The sequence below is a fragment of the Salvelinus sp. IW2-2015 genome, linkage group LG19 (assembly GCF_002910315.2).
Source record: "Salvelinus sp. IW2-2015 linkage group LG19, ASM291031v2, whole genome shotgun sequence".
Taxonomy (NCBI): domain Eukaryota; kingdom Metazoa; phylum Chordata; class Actinopteri; order Salmoniformes; family Salmonidae; genus Salvelinus; species Salvelinus sp. IW2-2015.
The window spans coordinates 9,074,630-9,093,967 of NC_036859.1; the positions used below are offsets into that span (position 1 = coordinate 9,074,630).

The following is a 19,338-nucleotide window of genomic DNA, read 5'->3' on the forward strand; positions in this document are numbered from 1 at the left end:
TGAGTAAAGGGTCGGAATACTTATGTAAATGTTATATTTAAGTTTATTTTCTTTTTCTAAAATACTATTTTTTCTATGTCATTATGGGGTATTGTGTGTAGATTGATGAGGAAAAAAACGATTTAATAATTTTAAAATAAGGCTGTAACGTAACAAAATGTGGAAAAAGTCAAGCGGTCTGAATGCTTCTGAATACACTGTATAGAGTGTTCACCTCTATTTATTTATATAAATAACCTTTAACCATGATGATGTGATTAAATGTGATGATGAAGATAGAAATCTGGATGCACTGAATAGAGTCCCAATACGATCCATTATTATGATTGGAGGAGAATACTGGTAAAGGAAAATACAAAAAGTTTGTCCTACAAAAGCTCACAAAGCGACTCATTCTTCAAATTGCATATGTATACTGCGTGAAATGCGTCTCGACCTATTACAGTACAGCGAACACAGTCTAGAATACAGAGAGTTCTTGTGTTTGAGGCTGAGGGTCAAGAGTCAGGATTGGTATGTGCCTTAGTAACACCTCTTTGTTAAACAATAACTGAGTTATTCAGACCTCTCCCATTCCTGTTGAGGGGTTTACTACTTCAACTTAGGTGTAAGGAAAGTGAAGTGACTTTTTCGGTGGGCAGCGGCAGGTATTTTAGGTATTGATTCCATATAATCACTGGATTTTCATTATGTTTTTCTGACAGGATATGGGTTTAGTCAGGGCCGATTTTTATAACATTGACCACAACCCATTACTTATATTTATTTAAATTTTTATTACAATCTGAATGAGATTATATAGTCACACAATTCCCCAATATTTCAATAGAGCATATTGAAGAGCGTGGGTATTTTAGCCATATGTTCCCGAGGCCTGAAATGAAATGGGCAAACAATGTTTAATATAGTGACTTATTGTATGTTGGGCTTTTAGAAAGCAAAGCATCACAATTGAGAACATTCAGTAGGAAGTCTTTGACTGACAGGAAACGAGAAAACGAGAGCGATAATAATGTTGACAGGCAGCTAAGTGGACATCGGAAAGTGTATGGAATAAAAATATATATTGAAGATAGCCCAGAGAGCCTATAGATGAGTAGAGCAACATTAATGTGGACAGGGAGGGAGTGAGGGAATTATGAGAGAAACAGATCATCTGTGTGCATGTTTTGCAAATACATGTTTTACTGTGTCATGTCTTTCCTGTGTCTGAGGGTTTGAGTGCATTTAAGAGTTCTGATAATGATCTGGTGACATCATGAGGGCATTGTCCTCACTGTGTGCTTTAACACAGTGGTGAAAAGTACCCAATTTTCATACTTGAGTAAAGAAAAGATGACTTCATAGAAAACAACTCAAGTAAAAGTGAAGTCACCCAGTAAATGACTTGAGTAAAAGTTTAAAAAGCATTTTGTTTGAAATATACATACACTACCGGTCAAAAGTTTTAGAACACCTACTCATTCAAGGATTTTTCTTTATTTTTAAAACTATTTTCTACATTGTAGAATAATGATGAAACATCAAAAACTATGAAATAACACATATGGAATCCTGCAGTAACAAAAAAAGTGTTAACAAATCAAAATAATAATTTTATATTTGAGATTCTTCAAAGTAGCCACCCTTTGCCTTGATGACAGCTTAGCACACTGTTGGCATGCTCTCAACCAACTTCATGAGCTAGTCACCTGGAATGCATTTCAATTAACAGGTGTGCCTTGTTAAAAGTTAATTTGTGGAATTTCTTTCCTTCTTAATGTGTTTGAGCTAATCAGTTGTGTTGTGACAAGGTAGGGGTGGTATACAGAATATAGCCCTATTTGGTAAAGACCATGTCCATATTATAGCAAGAACAGGTCAAATAAGCAAAGAAAAACGACAGTCCATCACTACTTTAAGACATGAAGGTCAGTCAACATGGAAAATTTCAAGAACTTTGAAGTTTCTTCAAGTGCAGTCGCAAAAACCATCAAGCGCTATGATGAAACTGGCTCTCATGAGGACTGCCTCAGGAAAGGAAGACCAGAGTTACCTCTGCTGCAGACGATAAGTTCATTAGAGTTTCCAGCATAAATTCTTCACAGAGTTCAAGTAACAGACACATCTCAACATCCCTGTTCAGAGGAGACTGTGTTAATCAGGTCTTCATCGTCGAATTGCTGGACATTAGACCGATGGAAATTTGTCCTTTGGTCTGGAGTCCAAATTGGAGATTTTTGGTTCCAACCGCCATGTCTTTGTGAGACGCGGTGTGGGTGAACGGATGATCTCTGCATGTGTATTTCCCACCGTAAAGCATGGAGGAGGAGAGGTTATGGTGTGGGGTGATTTGCTGGTGACACTGTCTGTGATTTATTTGAATTCAAGGCACACAGCATGGCTACCACAGCAGTTTGCAGCGATACGCCATCCCATCTGGTTTGGGATTAATGGGACTATCATTTGTTTTTCAACAGAACATGACCCAACACACCTCCAGGCTGTGTAAGGGCTATTTTACCCGAAGGACGAGTGATGGAGTGCTGCATCAGATGACCTGGCCTCCGCAATTCCCCAGCCTCAACTCAATTGAGATGGTTTGGGATGAGTCAAACTGCAGTGAAGGAAAAGCAGCCAACAAGTGCTCAGCATACTGTATGTGAGAACTCCTTCAAGACTGTTGGAAAATATTTCCAGGTGAAGCTGGTTGAGAGAATGCCAAGAGTGTGCCAAGCTGTCATCAAAGCAAAGAGTGGCTATTTGAAGAATCTCAAATGCAAAATATATTTTGATTTGTTTGAGTTTTTTGGTTACTACATGATTCCATATGTGTTATTTAATAGTTTGATGTCTTCACTATTATTMATGTAGATAATAGTAAAAATAAAGAAAAACCCTTGAATGAGTAGGTGTTCTAAAACTTTTGACCGGTAGCGTAAGTATCAAAAGTAAATGTAAGTGCTAAAATATACGTAAGAATCAAAAGTAAAAATATGAATAACTTAAAATTCCCTATATTAAGCAAACCAGAAAGCACAATTTGTTTTTTAAATTTACGGATAGCCAGGGGCACACTCCAACACAGACATAATTTACAAATGAAGCATTTGTGTTTAGTGAGTCCGCCAGATCAGAGGCAGTAGGGATGACCAGGGATGTTRTCTTGATAAGTGTGTGAATTGGACAATTTGACTGTCCTGCTAAGCATTCAAAAAGTAACAAGTGTCAGGGAAAAAGTATGGAGTAAAAAGAACARTCTTTTCTTTAGGAATGTAGCGGAGTAAAAGTACAATTTGTCAAAAATATAAATAGTAAAGTACAGATACTCAAAAAACTACTTTAGTACTTAAAGTACTTTTACTTGAGTCCTTTTCACCACTGGTTTTACTGTAATGTGATGAAATATCTGGACTCAGGAGAAATTAGACACTGTGACAATGATATTTTTATTTAATCAATTAAAGAGCCCATTCATACAGTCAGTCCTACTGTATGTCAACCAGCAACCACAATTCATGATTCGTTCCGTTGCCCTGTGGATAATGAAGCAAAGCCAAGAGCCCCCTGCTGGTTGATGAAAAATATGCACGAAATTGACCTTTGGAAATTGACGTCATCTTCACGCGCCAACAACAGACCATCGTTTCACATGTGAGTTGTTCTATTAGCTAGCTTGGTGTTACATTTTCTAACTTTTTTTATGTTATTATGTGTCTTGTTTTTGAGTCCATTCACATAGCTAGTTTATAAGTTATGAGACAGTCAAAAATACAGACGATTTGAACTGGAAGAGAACGGTCGCAGTGATCTAGCTTGTTAGCTATTTATTCCATGGGTTATTCTTGTTAGCGAGCTAACGTCAGCTAAACCAAAACAGTTTATTCTTGTTGTTAGCTAGCTAYCTAAACCGAAGAAGATCCCGAGTGTTAATGTATTGACAGCTCCTTAAATMTAGGTTGTTCTTAATAATCAAAAGTGTACTTTCAACTGACAAATATTTTGTCTCATATTCATGGCTGGTCCGTATTAACGTAAACTCGTACATCGCCTTGGTCCGTACAATTGCTCTTATTTTAGCGCCCCAAAAACGTAATACTTCCAGATCAACTGTAATGTCAATACCATTGTAAAGCACAATTTCTCCCCTTTCCAACATTATCAATTACATGACCTAAACGCTGCCCGTTTCTGCATAATTCAAGCAGGCAATGAGCCCCGTCTGGTCTTTTTAAAAATGGCGGGTGGGGAAGCGAAACTAATGCGTGATAGTGAGGAGGAGAGATTTTTTTTTTCACTCAATCTGTCCAACTTATCACCTTATCGCCTCTAAAATGTAAATAAAACACTATAAAGAGTTTATATAATGTGTCATTATACKTATTTGAAGGTTTGTGTCGAATTTGAATCAGGTTTTTAGGGCGGMGCTAAAGTGATCTTAGAAGTAAACAGCAGCTTTGAGAATGATGATCGCATGCAATGATGCCGCAAAAAATGACTAGGTATCCCCCCCTTACCCCCGTCACTGTCCATTTCTTGTTTTTAAACMATGAGAGAAGTGCTACACCTGGTGGAGAGAGATTGTAAGACAGAAATAGTTGCTTTATGCGTGCTGTACATTACGACACGTCACGATGTAATGGAGGGTCCGTTTTTTCAACTTTTCTCCAATACTATAGATCCATTACCATGTCGATCAAAGCTTGAATAGAAACCTAGTTCACACCCCCGATTTTGAAGTCAACACAGTCCCATTAGTTTTCTTTGTAGCCTCGTTTGAATGTTGCGGTTGCACACATTTGTACGGAATGGGGTGAGTTTACGTTAGTTTAAGAGTGACCAGGGGGTAAGCATCTYCTTTTCATCTTATTCAACAACATGCACACTGTTTTTTCCAGATAGAAGACACCAGTACCCAAGTAATCAAGTTGCGTTGGTGTCCTTACTTTAAAATGCTGGCGAAGATGGAGGAAAACAACCAGTGGAGAGAGGCAGGAATGAAGAGGAAGTATCCTGAAGATAGAGAGAGAATGAGAGAAGTGGGTGGAAGAGGAGGAGCGGGTAAAAGAGGAGAAGATGAAGGCAGAAATAGAGGAAGAGAAGCAGGTGAACGAGGAGAAGATGGAGAGGGAAAGAGAGGAGGAGCGGGTGGAAGAGGAGGAGGTGAAGGAGGAGGTGCCAAGAAGCGTCTAGATGCCTTGAGTGTGGGATACTTCCGCAGAGTGGGAGAAAGACTCAGCGAAGGCTTCACAGAGGACGAGGAGAGAGGTGAGAGCCCTTGCACYGGGAAGGAGATTGTGTCAATTATGTGCATAAATGTTTGCATGAGTATACAATGCTGTGACCTTTACAACATAGCTTCACATCTTAATTTCTTCCTCCCCTATAGTTCTCTTTGTGGAGAACGTGCTGACGGAGGTCAAAGGGCAGGCTGCCCTGGTTGCCATGGATGTGACAGGAAGTGTCACCCTCCAGCGTCTGCTCCCATTGGCTAGCACCGTCCAGGTGGGGGAGGTGCTGGCTGAGCTTGGTGGAGAATCGGGTTCCGATTTTAAGACAGTGTCATGTGACAAATGTGGGGGTCATGTCTTGGAGAGCGCCCTCAGACAGATGCCCAGATGGAGAGGTGAGTCTGATTGTGACCAGTCTGAAAACAATTCCTAGCACCTGAAATGTCAAGATATAATAGAATGACATGAAATAAATCTCCTTTATATTGTCTTTTAGAAAAGAGCTCATCAGAGGAGGAAAAGACAGCTACCACAGAAGGAGATTCCGAGATGGAAGGGGAGGATTGTGGGATACTAGAGGCCCAGGTTCTGTCCCTGTGTCACGTGGTGATGGAGCACTGTGCAGAGTTCATCAGACACACACACGGCTCCCACGTGGCCCGCACGCTCATACACGTACTGGCAGGCTGCCTTGGTCCAGCCCGCACCGACACAGCACGCCCAGGTACACACACACACACACGCACACAATTATCCAAACAGACTCATACACACAATAACTTATCTTGTCTGTGTATTTTGTTCCAGGTGTAAAGGACAGGAATGTCACCACTCAGCTGACCTACTTTGAGGCGCCCACATCATTTTGGTGGGAACTAAAAACCCTGTCTACCTCCTTGATGGATAATGTCAATGGTAAYTCTTCTGTCATCAAGCTACAGTACATTGAAACCCCTCATTGCACTTCGCAGTACATCTTCATAGTAGATCTTCGCAGTACATACTATTGGAGATGTTTCTTGCAAGCAAGTCACAATGGCGTTACATGACCTCTCTCTCCTCTTCCATCTCTCCCATCAGTGTGTGTGACTGATGCAGTGGCTAGTACAGTGTTCCAGACCATGTTGACGGTGAGTCACAGAAACCGACCCAAGCTCTGCAAGCTGCTCACCAAAGGTATCGTGGAGTACCTGACATCACTCAGCTCTGCTCCTGGAGTCAGGTCAGTGAGATTTCCTCTAGACATTTGAGTCAATGTATCTTTGCCCTTTTTRTATTAYGGCCCGGACGATACCAGTATTGCAATATATTTCCATGCCAAAAATGAAAACACAAAGTAGTCTCTTTGTTTGTTTAAAAACCTGCTGTATGTAAAATATTGTTTGCTGTAGCTGGGGAAAATAAATAAATGTGACTGGATGACATCATAATGATGTTTGTTTAAAACATTAGGGCTGTTTTCCTGAAGAAGTTAAATCCACTTAGTATTTGGTTTCCTTGCCACAATACTAACGAGTATCGCTGTACTGGTATCGTCCCGGCCCTACTTTTTATACTTTTGGATATCTTGTCTTTGTCTCTCTTTTTGCCTCTTTCTCTTAGTCCTCTCTTGGTCTTTCTGAAGGACCAGGCCTCTAGTCGGCTAATTGAAATAGTCCTCCAGTTATCCCACAAGGCCTTGCTCCGGGACCTKTATAAGAACCACCTCCAGGGTCAGCTGGTAACCCTGGCCATCCATCCAATCGCCAACTTCCCCATACAGAGACTGACAGCKGCCTCCACCAATTACAAAGTGGTATGTATACCCCCTATAGTTATTGCTGTGATTAAGTTATATGTATGCATCATGGTTACTTAAGTGTRATTCATACAGATACCATACTGTTAGTCCTGAAATCCATAAGATGGTAGATACTGATGAATGTAATCTGTATTTATCAGGGTGCATGATAAAACAGAACAAAAGTTTACAATGACAGTGGTAACTCTACCTCCACTATTTGTCTCTTCCTTCCTCCCTCTCTCCTTCACAGTTCCTGAAGGTGTTTGATGAGCTAGTCGAGGGTTTGGAGGCCATCTTGGCAGCAGGTCACATGGGTGTGATCGTCCAGCTGACAGACAGCTGTGCAGAGCGGGAGGAGAAACAGGGAGAGATGATGCAACGCCTCCTTAATGCTTTTCACTGTGCTGAACCTGCCTCTCGACACACCGCCTGCCTGCCTCTTTTCCTGTCCCTGCTCACACACGAGGTGTACTACAGCTCAGAGGCAGCAGAGGGCAACACACAAACAGAGGTATTGCTCTCAAAGTCCCCAAATGAACCTGATGTTCTGAATGCACCCACCCACCCGACTTTGGATCTGACACCAAGGCTTATTGACACCAAGCATATTGTGTGTCTATCCATAAAAAGACCAACACTGTCGTCTTTTGTATTCCCTCTTCCCTCCCTAGCGCCCCCTATCCTCTATCTGTTACCATGGCTCGCGTCTGGTCCAGTCACTGGCCAAGTTCAAAGACCGCTCCCTGCTCCTGAACAGCCTACGCTCTCTGACCCCCGCTGACCACCTGACCCTGGGAACCGACCAATCYGGCAGCCACGTTCTGCAGCTCCTGGTGACATCCTCCAGCGATAAGGGGAGGGGAAAGATCCTGAGGAGACTGGAGGTAGTACTTGCTGGAGAGATGATAACCTAAACGGAGTACTTCCTCTCATTGTCATGGTCCAAAGCTGACTGTTTTGTTGATCACATTCTCACAGCAGTCCCCATATCTCCTAATCCCCTGTTTCCTCTCCCTGCCATGTCCTTACTTGATTCCCAGGGCCAGTATGTCCAGATGGCCTGCTCCAGGTATGGCAGCCGTGTGTTGGAGGCAGTCTGGAACAGCGCCACTGTCCCCCAGAGACAAAGCATCGCTAAGGAATTAGGTAAAATCTACACAAATGTGTTCGTGTTGCTGAAGTTGTCACCCAAGAATGGGTCTGCTAGTAGCTACTCACTAGTTTACTGGTTAGTGTTGATTTKATTGTGTTGTGGGTTGTGGCAAGCATATAATCAAATTCTGTCTTAGGTTGGATCACATAGACCAACGTTTCCCAAACTCGGTCCTGGGGACCCCAAGGGGTACATGTTTTGGTTTTTGCCCTAAAATAATTTGTCTTCAAGCTTTGATTGTTTGAATCAACTGTGTAGTGCTAGAGCAAAAAAACAAAGTGTGCACCAATTGGGGTTCCCAGGACCGAGTTTGGGAAACGCTGTTTTAGACCATGTGTTTTGTTTTTAATGTCATTCGTGCTCTTTCTCTCTTTTTCTCTCTCAGTGCCTTGTGAGACACAGCTTAGATCAGGCCAGTTTTCTCGTCACGTTTGGGCCAAATTTGCACTGACCCACTTTGTGAAGAGGAGGGCCCAGTGGCAGGAAGTGCAGACGGGCGAATCGAAGAAGAGGAAGCTCTTTAGTGACATTCTGGAGTGAGAAATTGTGCTGGGAATTGTCTTCTATGGAATTTCAATGTGATTTTTCTACGCAATCAAATAAAAAGTATAGAAACATCCACTCTTCATTTGTATGCATGGTTAGGAGTGATACTAAAGTACACTAATTTCCAAATCTCACATTAAGATTCACAGAAGTCATACTGAATTGTATAGAATTGCAGTATATTTTTCRAGCATTTTAGTATGAAAATCCAGACACATTTTTTACTAAACCAACACTATTTTAGGGGTCTGTAATAAGGCATTTATAAATTGTGTGTTTACCATTTATCAATCATTACTTTCATGAATAAATCATTTACTAATCATTAGTATTGTTGCAGTCACTCATCTAAAGTGAGTGCTATTTACAGTGCCTTCAGAAACTATTCAGACTCCTTGACTTTCCACATTATTTTTGCATTAGCCTTATTCTAAAATAGCTTTTTTTCCCTTTTTTTTTTTTTAAAGCATCCTCTACACAATACCCCATAATGACAAAGCAAAAACAGGTTTAGACATTTTTGCTAATATATAAAAACTTAAAACTGAAATATTACATTTATATAAGTATTCAGACCCTTTACTCAGTACTTTGTTGAAGCACCTTTGGCAGCAATTACAGCCTCAAGTCTTCTAGTGTTGGTTTAGCTACAAGTTTGGCACACCTGTATTTGGGGAGTTTCTCCCATTCTTCTCTGCAGATCCTCTCAAGCTCTGTCAGGTTGGATGGGGAACGTTGTTGCACAGCTATTTTCAGGTCTCCAGAAATGTTTGATCGGGTTCAAGTCCGGGCTCTGGCTAGGACATTCAGAGACTTGTCCCGAAGCCACTCTTGCGTTGTCTTGGCTGTGTGCTTAGGGTCATTGTCCTGTTGGAAGGTGAACCTTCGACCCAGTCTGAGGACCTGAGTGCTCTGGAGCAGGTTTCATCAAGGATCTCTGTTAATCTTTGCTTCCCAATCCCTGCCACTGAAAAATAACCCCACAGCATGATGCTGCCACCACCATGCTTCACCGTAGGGATGGTGCTAGGTTTCTTCCAGACATGACGCTTGACATTCAGGCCAAAGAGTTCAATCTTGGTTTTATCAGACCAGAGAATGTTGTTTCTCATGGTCTGAGAGTCTTTAGGTGCCTTTTGGCAAACTCCAAGTGTGCTGTCATGTGCCTTTTACTGAGGAATGGCTTCCTTCGGGCCACTCTACCATAAAGGCCTGATTGGTTGAGTGCTGCAGAGAAYGTTCTGCCATCTCCACAGAGGAACTCTAGAGCWCTGTCAGAGTGACCATTGGGTTCTTGGTCACCTCCCTGAACAAGGRCCTTCTCCCCCGATTGCTCAGTTTGGCCGGGCGGCTAGCTCTAGGAAGAGTCTTGGTGGTTCCAAACTATTTCTATTTAAGAATGATGGAGACCATTGTGTTCTTGGGGACCTTCAATGCTGCAGAAATGTTTTGGTACCCTTCCCCAGATCTGTGCCTCGACACAATGCTGTCTCGGAGCTCTACGGACAATTGAGCTCATGGCTTAGTTTGTGCTCTGACATGCACTGTCAACTGGGACCTTATATAGACAGGTGTGTGCCTTTCCAAATCATGTCCAATCAATTGAATTTACCACAGGTGGACTCCAATCAAGGATGATCAATGGAAACAGGATGCACCTGAGCTCAGTTTTGAGTCTCATAGCAAAGGGTCTGAATACTTATGTACATAAGGTATGTTTTTTTATTTTTAATAAATGTGCAGAAATGTCTAAAAAAACAGTTTTTGCTTTGTCATTATGGGGTATTGGGTGTAGATTTCTGAGGATGAAAAAAAGAATCAATTTTAGAATAAAGATGTAATGTAACCAAATGTGGAAAAAGACAAGAGGTCTGAATACTTTCCTAAGGCACTGTATATTTATAAATGTATGAGGGACCAGTGTAATTTCCCACAAAAAGATGGGCATGCCATTGGTATACAATCCTGTAGTACCCGGTAAAAGAATAAGCACTCAACACAGGATGATTATTTAAATATATATATACACACACGTGTAAATAGCTAGTTTACTAACATTTACAAATATGGGAGTAATGATTAATAAATGGTGAGTAGACAGTTTGTAAATGCCTTATAAATGGTTTATTATGGACCCTTAAAAGGGGTCTTTTGTTACCAAAATCCTTTATGCAAACTACCATAAAAACTGTAATAAAATACTAATTAGGTAATTTCCTCTTGATAATATAAACAAACAGGAAATTGTGGCCCTGAGCAGCAGGTGTGTTGATGGCACCTCATTAAAAGGTTCTCTGGTTGTTTGTCAAAGGAGGTGAAAGTTGGAAAACAACTATAAGGCTCTCCATCAAATATTTAGCTATTGACAGTAAATGAGGGCTTGGATTTGGAGATCAAATTTAAGGTCTGGCCACAGCTTTTGCAAGGACTGCTTGCATCATCACTGGAGAAGCTCAGCCTCCCTTGAATGTTAAGTTTCTTTGAAACGAGTTTTGTTTTGTAAATGCAACAGCCCTAAGAAGCTTTACCAACAACATGACAAAGTTTGAGGACACGGGTTATAAAGATTTAAAAGAAGACAGCTATCCTGATCGCCTGTTGCCAAAGTAAAAAGTCCAGAGTTGTCCGATGGTAAAGGTGAAAACTGAGCCAGTTGAAGAGGAGATATCAGCTTCCTCTATCATGACTGATGGGATTAAGTGTGAGGATAGAGCTGAGGCCTATCACCATCGAGGTTAGAGCCAGACTGGTCCTCTATCAAGTAACATAATCCTCAAGATGTTTGGTTGAGCATAAAACTTTTGTTATTTTTTGCCACCTCTTGGCATTCTCTAACCAGCTTCACCTGGAATGTTTTTCTCCATACAGCGTTGAAGGAGTTCCCACAATATGTGAGCACTTGCTGGCTGCTTTTTCTTCACTCTGCGGTCCAACTCATCCCAAACCATCTCAATTGTTAAGTCGGGGCTGTGAGGGCCAGGTCATGTGATGCAGAGCACTCCATCACTCTCCCTTCTTGTCAAATAGCCCTTACACAGCCTGGAGGTGTGTTGGTCATTGTTCTGTTGAAAAGTAAATGATAGTGGGACTAAGTGTATCTCCCGGTGGCGCAGTGGTCTAGGGCACTGATCGCAGTGCTAGCTGCCCACCAGAAGTCTCTGGGGGTTTTCGCGCCCAGGGCTGGGGCTGGGGTTACGCGCCCAGGCTCTGTCGCAGCCGGCCGCAACCGGGAGATCCGTGGGGCGACGCACATTGGCATAGCGTCGTCCGGGTTAGGGAGGGTTTGGCCGGCCGGTAGGAGGTTTGGCCGTAGGGATATCCTTGTCTCAGTATGTAAAAAAAAAAATAATGTAATAAAATGTATGCACTCTACTGTAAGTCGTCTGGATAAGAGCGTCTGCTAAATGACGTAAAATGTTAAATGTAAGATGCAAACCAGATGGGATGGCATATTGTAATGACTTTCGTCGGTGAAAAGAGAGGAGGACCAAAGCCAGCGTGGTACGTTTCCATATTTATTGGAATACTTTTTCAATACGAACAAAAACAATAAACAGACGAAAACCAAGAAGCTCAGTCCTGAACTAGTGAACATAGAACACATGAACGCACGAACAGGAACAATCACCCACAACCAAAGTGAAAACAGGCAACCTAAATATGGTTCCCAATCAGAGACAAGTAAAACACCTGCCTCTGATTGAGAACCATATCAGGCCAATAACACAAACCTCCTAGAAACATAGAACATAGACTTTACCCACCCAGCTCACGTCCTGACCAACTAAATAAAGACAAAACAAAGGAAATAAGGTCAGGAACGTGACACATATCACTGTAGAAGCTGTAGTAGCCATGCTGGTTAATAAGTGTGCCTTGAATTCTAAATAAATCACAGACAGTGTCACCAGCAAAGAAACCTCACTCCTCCATGCTTCACGGTGGGAACCACACAGGCGACTATCCGTTCAACTACTCTGCGTCTCACAAAGACACGGCAGTTGGAACCAAAAATCGAAACATTTTACTCATCAGACCAAAGGACAGATTTCCACCGTTATAATGTCCATTGCTCATGTTTCTWGYCCKAAGCAAGTCTCTTCTMCTTATTGGTGTKRTTTAGTAGTGGATTCTTTGCAGCAATTCAACCATGAAGGCCTGATTCATGCAGTCTCCTCTGAACAGTTGATGTTGAGATGTGTCTGTTACTTGAACTCTGTGAAGCATTTATTTGGGCTGCAATCTGAGGTGCAGTTAACTCTCATGAGCTTATCCTCTGCAGCAGAGGTAACTCTGGGTCTTCCTTTCCTTTGGCGGTCCTCATGAGAGCCAGTTTCATCATAGCGCTTGATGGTTTTTGCAACTTTCAAAGTTCTTGAAATTTTCCGGATTGACTGACCTTATGTCTTAAAGTAGTGATGGACTGTCGTTTCTCTTTGCTTATTTGACCTGTTCTTGCCATAATATGGACTTGGTCTTTTACCAAATAGGMCTATCTTCTGTATACCACCCCTACCTTGTCACAACACAACTGATTGGCTCAAACGCATTAAGAAGGAAAGAAATTCCACAAATTAACAAGGTCGTTTGTTAATTGAAATGCATTCCAGGTGACTAGCTCATGAAGCTGGTTGCGTGAATGCCAGCAGTGTGCAAAGCTGTCARCAAGGCAAAGGGAGGCTTTGAAGAATCTCAAATATAAAATATATTTMGATTTGTTTAACACTTTTTTGGTTACTAAATGATTCCATATGATTTTTCAGTTTTGATGTCTTCACTATTACTCTACAATGTAGAAAATAGTAAAAAAATTAAGAAAAATCTTTGAATGAGTAGGTGTGTCCAAACTTTTGACTGGTACTGTATATCCTCTGGTTTTTTTTCTCACAAACATCACAGATGTTGTTTGTGGATATTTACTCTTAATATCGTCGAAGTAGGATATGTCTCCTCTTCCTACATTGTTCTCTATGTTTAGCATTTTACTGGTCTTGTCTATGACATCTCTTTATTCTCTTCTCTTCTAGTCTGATTAAGATGGAACAAGGGGCAGAAGTTGGCCTAAAAAAGATCCGTAAGTGTTCCAACTCCCCTGTTATTACCAAAACCTCAACCAGCCCCATACAGCAAGTTARGAAGATGCAACAAGCACAGGTCCAGACTACTGAGAATCTCAGTCACCAAAGGTCAGCTGTATCCAGACACRAGACCAGATAAGACACATCCAGTCAGAAACGTGTGCTCAGTGTGGGAGAAGCTTTGGAAGCACAAGTGAGCTTAAGGCTCACAAACGCACCCATGAACGCAATACGCCTCATCATTGTACCACATGTGGGAGGAGCTATGCTAATAAGGATGACCTTGTGCTTCATTGTGCGACATACTGGTTAGAAGCTGTTTCCTTGCTTACAGTGTGAGGCTTCACAAAGAAAAGTGCCTTGTTGTATCATGGTCGAAGSCACACAGGTGAGAAGCCGTATCACAGCACTTTATGTGGAAAGGGCTTCACCAAGAGAGTGGCTTGAAAAACCACGAGCGAGCCCACAGTGGATGCAAACCTCATCAGTGCCTAAATTGTAACCCATCTGAAGGAGCAGACATTTCTTCACACTAGAGAAAGTCTGTATTCCTGCATTCTGTGTGACACAACATTCAACAGAAAGTCCAACCTTGAGTATCATATGTGCAAACATGCTGGACAAAGACCCTTCCACTGTTAAAKATTTGGCAAGGACCTCACAAGAATACATGAGCTTGTTACACATCAGATGTTACACTTTYAAGACAGAGCGTTTCAGTGCTCTGAATGTGAGAAAGCTTTCCACCTTCTCATCTCACATCACACATGAGAACTCACACCGGAGAGAAGCTATGTGAGAAGATGTTCAGCTCTCTCAAAAACCACCACAGATTTAGCTGCTCTGGCGATACACCTCCATAGCCACACCAAGGAGAAACCATACAGGTGTTCCATATTTGACCTTTATTTAACTAGGCAAATGCTTATTTTCAATGACGGCCTAGGAACAGTGGGTTAACTSCCTTGCTCAGGGGCAGAACYACAGATTTTTACCTTGTCAGCTCAGGGATTCGATCTTGCAACCTTTCGGTTACTAGTCCAACGCTCTAAACTCAAGGCTACCTGCCGCCCCATATGTGAGAAGAGTTTCCGAAACTCAACCACTCTGAAGAGCCATCGGAAAACTCACTCCGAGGACAGGCCCTTCTGTTTTCTGCAGTATGGAAAGACCTTCAAAACGGCTTGACAGCCTCAAATGATACGAGAAAAGTCATGCCAACCAGAGACTTTACAGCTGTGATTACCGTGGGATCGTTTTTAAAACTCCTAGTACTCTGAAATCACATCAGATCGTTCACTCCACAGGAGGGACCATTTCACTGTGGTGAGTGTGGCAAGACCTTCACTAGAAAATACACTTTCAAGAAACACCAAGACTTCCACTCCGGTTCCAAAGAGTACAAATGTCCATACCTCGGGAAAACCCTTAGCTCACCAACAACCTCAAACTCCATGTCCGGWATCACCAAAGTGAAAGAAGGCTGTACGATTGCCCTGACTGCGAGAAGAGTTTCAGTTCAGTAGCGTACCTGAAGAAGGTCCAATAGCACCACAGTGYGGAGAAGCCCTACCACTGCTCAATGTGGAGAGTCCTTCTAACTAGCCACCAGCTGGGCCACACTYGAGAGGGAACACATCTGTACCCAATGTGGGAAGACCTTCACCCATCTGATACACCTCAGAAGGCATGAGAAGACTCCGTCTGGGGAGAGGCCACACCAGTGTGARGTGGAAAAGGTTTTGTCAAGAGAGATCAGCTGAAGAGCCATCTGCAAACTCATGTCGATAAGGCATGAAGGAAAGGACTGTTTTGTCACTTGAGATTGATTGAACACTAAACTTTTTATTTCACCCAGTGTTTCCCTAAAATAGGCAATTGATTTGACTTACTGCACGTTTGATTAGATTTAACTATCTATGGAAGCACCTCTTTGAAGGAGCTTTTTAATTGCAAAGAAATACTGCATGATTCATGTGAATGCATTATACTTGCATCAAATCTGCACGAAAAGGATGTCATGCTTATTTAAATGTATTTTTGTTAAGAATCAATAAATGTTTTGGTTAATCAATTTCATTCCCTCCACCATTGTCATTCTAATGATGTTCCACTATGTGCTTGGTCATAATGGTATTGCAACTTGAAGCACCTGTCATAATGGTATTGCAACTGGAAGCACCTGTCATAATGGTATTGCAACTGGAAGCACCTGTCATAATGGTATTGCAACTGGAAGCACCTGTCATAATGGTATTGCAACTGGAAGCACCTGTCATAATGGTATTGCAACTGGAAGCACCTGTCATAATGGTATTGCAACTGGAAGCACCTGTCATAATGGTATTGCAACTGGAAGCACCTGTCATAATGGTATTGCAACTGGAAGCACCTGTCATAATGGTATTCCAACTGGAAGCACCTGTCATAATGGTATTGCAACTGGAACTGGGAGCACTTACCTGATTGTTTTATGGAGGTCTGGTAAAAAGGGCCTCTTCTTTCCAGCTCAGCATTTGAAGAATAGAACAATATGACCACACAATGTTCTATACTCTCCCCTAGATGGCAGTGTGATAGCAAATAATCAGATCATGCATTGACGTCACCATTAATCAGCTCCTAAAGCACATATCTGTATGGATAATACTGTGTACATCATGTAACTGTGAGTTCATTTTCGTCTACTATTGGGCTTATAGGCTGATGGCATTGGCGGTAAAATAAATGATATGTTATTGACTTTGAACTCAAAGCTTTGTTCTCTATGATGGAGGTCCTGGACTAGTTTCAAACAATGAACTGTAATGTTGACCTGGTTACATAAATACGGCCAGTTTAGTTCATTCCCTTCATATTGCGTACSATTTTTTCCCAACAAATGTCCAACCATTCAAATCAGTACTAATGTCGTAAACCCATTCTGAATTCTCTAGCCAAAAAGAGCTTAAGAACCACGTGGCTGTACTCTTTCCTCTTGACCTGCTATTAATCAACATTAAGGGGGTTTAGTGGCCATTTAGTGGGCATTCAGACTATACTGAGGTTGATTTGCCACTGTTGCTCCCACAATGCAATCACTTAGCCTGATGAGCTGTTTCTACTCTGTGGGGCACGATTCTTATGCAACKACATCTGCACGAATAAGAATAACCTGTTTCAGCCACAGTGCACTGGGTTTAGTGGTGTGTTCCTCTATCCTCAGGAGCTCTGTGTTGTTTATTAGTGTGTATTCCTAAATCAGCTCTATATGCACTGATGAGAGACGGCAGAACACTGACCTTTGGGGTACAATGAGGCAGTGCTCCGTGCATTTAAATCCCACCCATTCCCCTGGGATTCTGTGTTGCATCACTCAATGCTACTCAATGTCTTGGTTACTTCAGTACATGGCAGCTATTAGTTGCATAGTACAGCTGCCTTCATCTGTAATCCATCCCCCTCGTGCTAAATGACCTCTTTCATAACACACAAGCACACACACATATGCATAGCGTGTTTAGAAGTACTCCAATTGACTAAAAAGTTGTTTACTTGTTAAGATTAGTCAGAATGAAAATGATCTCTGGCATAGATAGTACTACACCTCTCTCTCCCCATCCCTCCTGCTCATTTGCCCAGTTTGTTTCGGGCTATGCCCGGAGAATGAGTCAGCAGAGGAGGGAGAGAAGGTATCTGGCATCGGTCACGATTTGAGACTGAGCAGGGCTTCAGTGAAGAATCATGTCTCATTTTTTATTTCCCCTCTGAGCTTCACCCGTGTAGTCTAAAATTGCAGGTTATCATTATGCCGTGTGTGTTCAGTGTGACGGTGGATCCACAGGTATTTTTAAGTTGGTGTGATTTTGATATGTTAATGTATATGTGATGTTTCACAAGTGTATATTTCTGAATGTGTTCAGGCGTGTGTGCACAGTCAATGTTTGAGAGAGATGTGTGTATTTAAAAAGCTCTCATTAGCCCTAGGCTGAAAATGTGCTTATCCTTTTCCTGCCTACTTTTACTTTACCACAGACTGCACCTCACTGCTAGCTATTCCTGTCCCTCTGTCTTCTAGAAAGACAACAAACAACCTACTCCAAAAGATGCTAAAACAAATAAAAAGACAGATGCCATAGGACTCTGGGACTCCTTGTCTCCTTGACAACAGTCTCCAAGCAACCGTCACTCCTCCATCCCCATCTCCCCTCCCCCATCTTCCCACTCCATCAAGAGTTCACCTGGATCTACTCCAGCTGGCATCCATGAACATCAGTAGCTAATTGAAATACTCCAGCTAGCATCCATGAACATCTGTAGCTAATTGAAATACTCCAGCTAGCATCCATGAACATCAGTAGCTAACTTATCTTTCACCAATAGATCTGTGTCTGTGACTTTGGCTGTGTACTCCCCTCGGAAAGGGGACATGATGTATGATGTTATTTTTGCCCACAAACAAGGGTAAAGCAGAAAGCCCTGTTCAATTCTGAGACACTCCACTGCTTTTGTAAGTGTTGGTACACCATGGGACAGTGGCAAATGCCAAGACACTTGTCCTTGATGAAGACTAATGGGCCAATAAAGTTCTGGAGGAGTACAACATTTTGACATTGGAGTTATCTCCCAAAGTGCTGAGGTTGTACTTTTGCTTGAAGAACTGACACAGCAGAAAATGTAACTAGGGCACATACCTGCCCTCAATAGCCTTTTTATAATATTTACAGAATACGCTTTTAGGATGACTTTATTTTACAAAGACATTACTAAACATTAGATCAGGGATGGGCAACTGGCGGCTCAGTCGGGGTCTCAACTTACTGTTGAGAGTTAGAACAGTAGAATACACAAGGTGTAATTTTGAAATTTGGTTGTGGATCAGCGGTTTTTCAATTGTCAGTTAGTCACTGACAGTCACTCAAATAACCATGTCAGCAAAAATGATTTACATTGGTAAGTTAGTATAGCCAGCTAGCTACACTTGTAGTAATCATATTCCGAATACCGACCAGGGCCCTGACCTCCTGACCCCATTGATTTTGTTAGTCACCCTCACTCAGTTATCATATAAACGTTGCATAAGTTATGGCAAAATGTGTAGAATTTCACAAAATTAGTTTTAAAATTGTAAAAATTTATAAAATTGCAGAAGATTTTCTGTAAAACGTTAATACTTCTGTCTGCCCCATGGCAAAATTAGTAGAATAGCATGAAATTTGGTATAAATTGAGAGAGAAAATAATCTCCACCCTATGGCAAAATGTGTAGAATACAAAAAAAGATGCAACATTTGCTTTAAAGATGCAACATTTTCTCAAAGCCCCATGGCAAATGTGTAGACATTAACTCTCCGCCTTCAAGACGGGGGCCAGTAAAATGTTTTGCCAGCGAGGTATAGGGGGGGGAACCAACCAAATCTCGCTTAGGGCCCCTAAAAGACTATGTCTGGCTACTGGTATAATTCATTTAGTTCCGCAAGATGAGTTCATCTTTTTTGTGGACCCCACCCCAATCAAAGTTGCCCATCCCTGCGTTAGTTTAACACTATTGTGTGAAACAAATGAGACAAGAACATATAACACTCATCAA

The 19,338-nt window shown here is 41.8% G+C and overlaps 1 protein-coding gene across 3 annotated transcripts; it reads left to right on the plus strand.

Annotated features, from left to right (window-relative positions):
- Positions 1-3,555: 3,555 nt before the first annotated feature.
- Positions 3,556-8,763, plus strand: LOC111979587 (nucleolar protein 9). Of its 3 annotated transcripts, none has more exons than XM_024010180.2 (11): positions 3,556-3,633; positions 4,878-5,247; positions 5,369-5,605; positions 5,707-5,934; positions 6,018-6,125; positions 6,291-6,432; positions 6,813-7,005; positions 7,244-7,504; positions 7,665-7,877; positions 8,034-8,139; positions 8,532-8,763. In XM_024010180.2, exons 2-11 carry the CDS (start codon positions 4,932-4,934, stop codon positions 8,684-8,686), a joined length of 1,959 nt encoding a protein of 652 aa, XP_023865948.1. In that variant the 5' UTR covers positions 3,556-3,633; positions 4,878-4,931; the 3' UTR covers positions 8,687-8,763. The 3 variants fall into 3 exon arrangements, with proteins under 3 accessions (XP_023865948.1, XP_023865949.1, XP_023865951.1); XM_024010181.3 differs by having other exon boundaries at positions 3,565-3,633; positions 4,882-5,247; XM_024010183.3 differs by lacking the exon at positions 3,556-3,633 and adding an exon at positions 3,873-3,937 and having other exon boundaries at positions 4,882-5,247.
- The last annotated feature ends 10,575 nt before the right edge of the window (positions 8,764-19,338 follow it).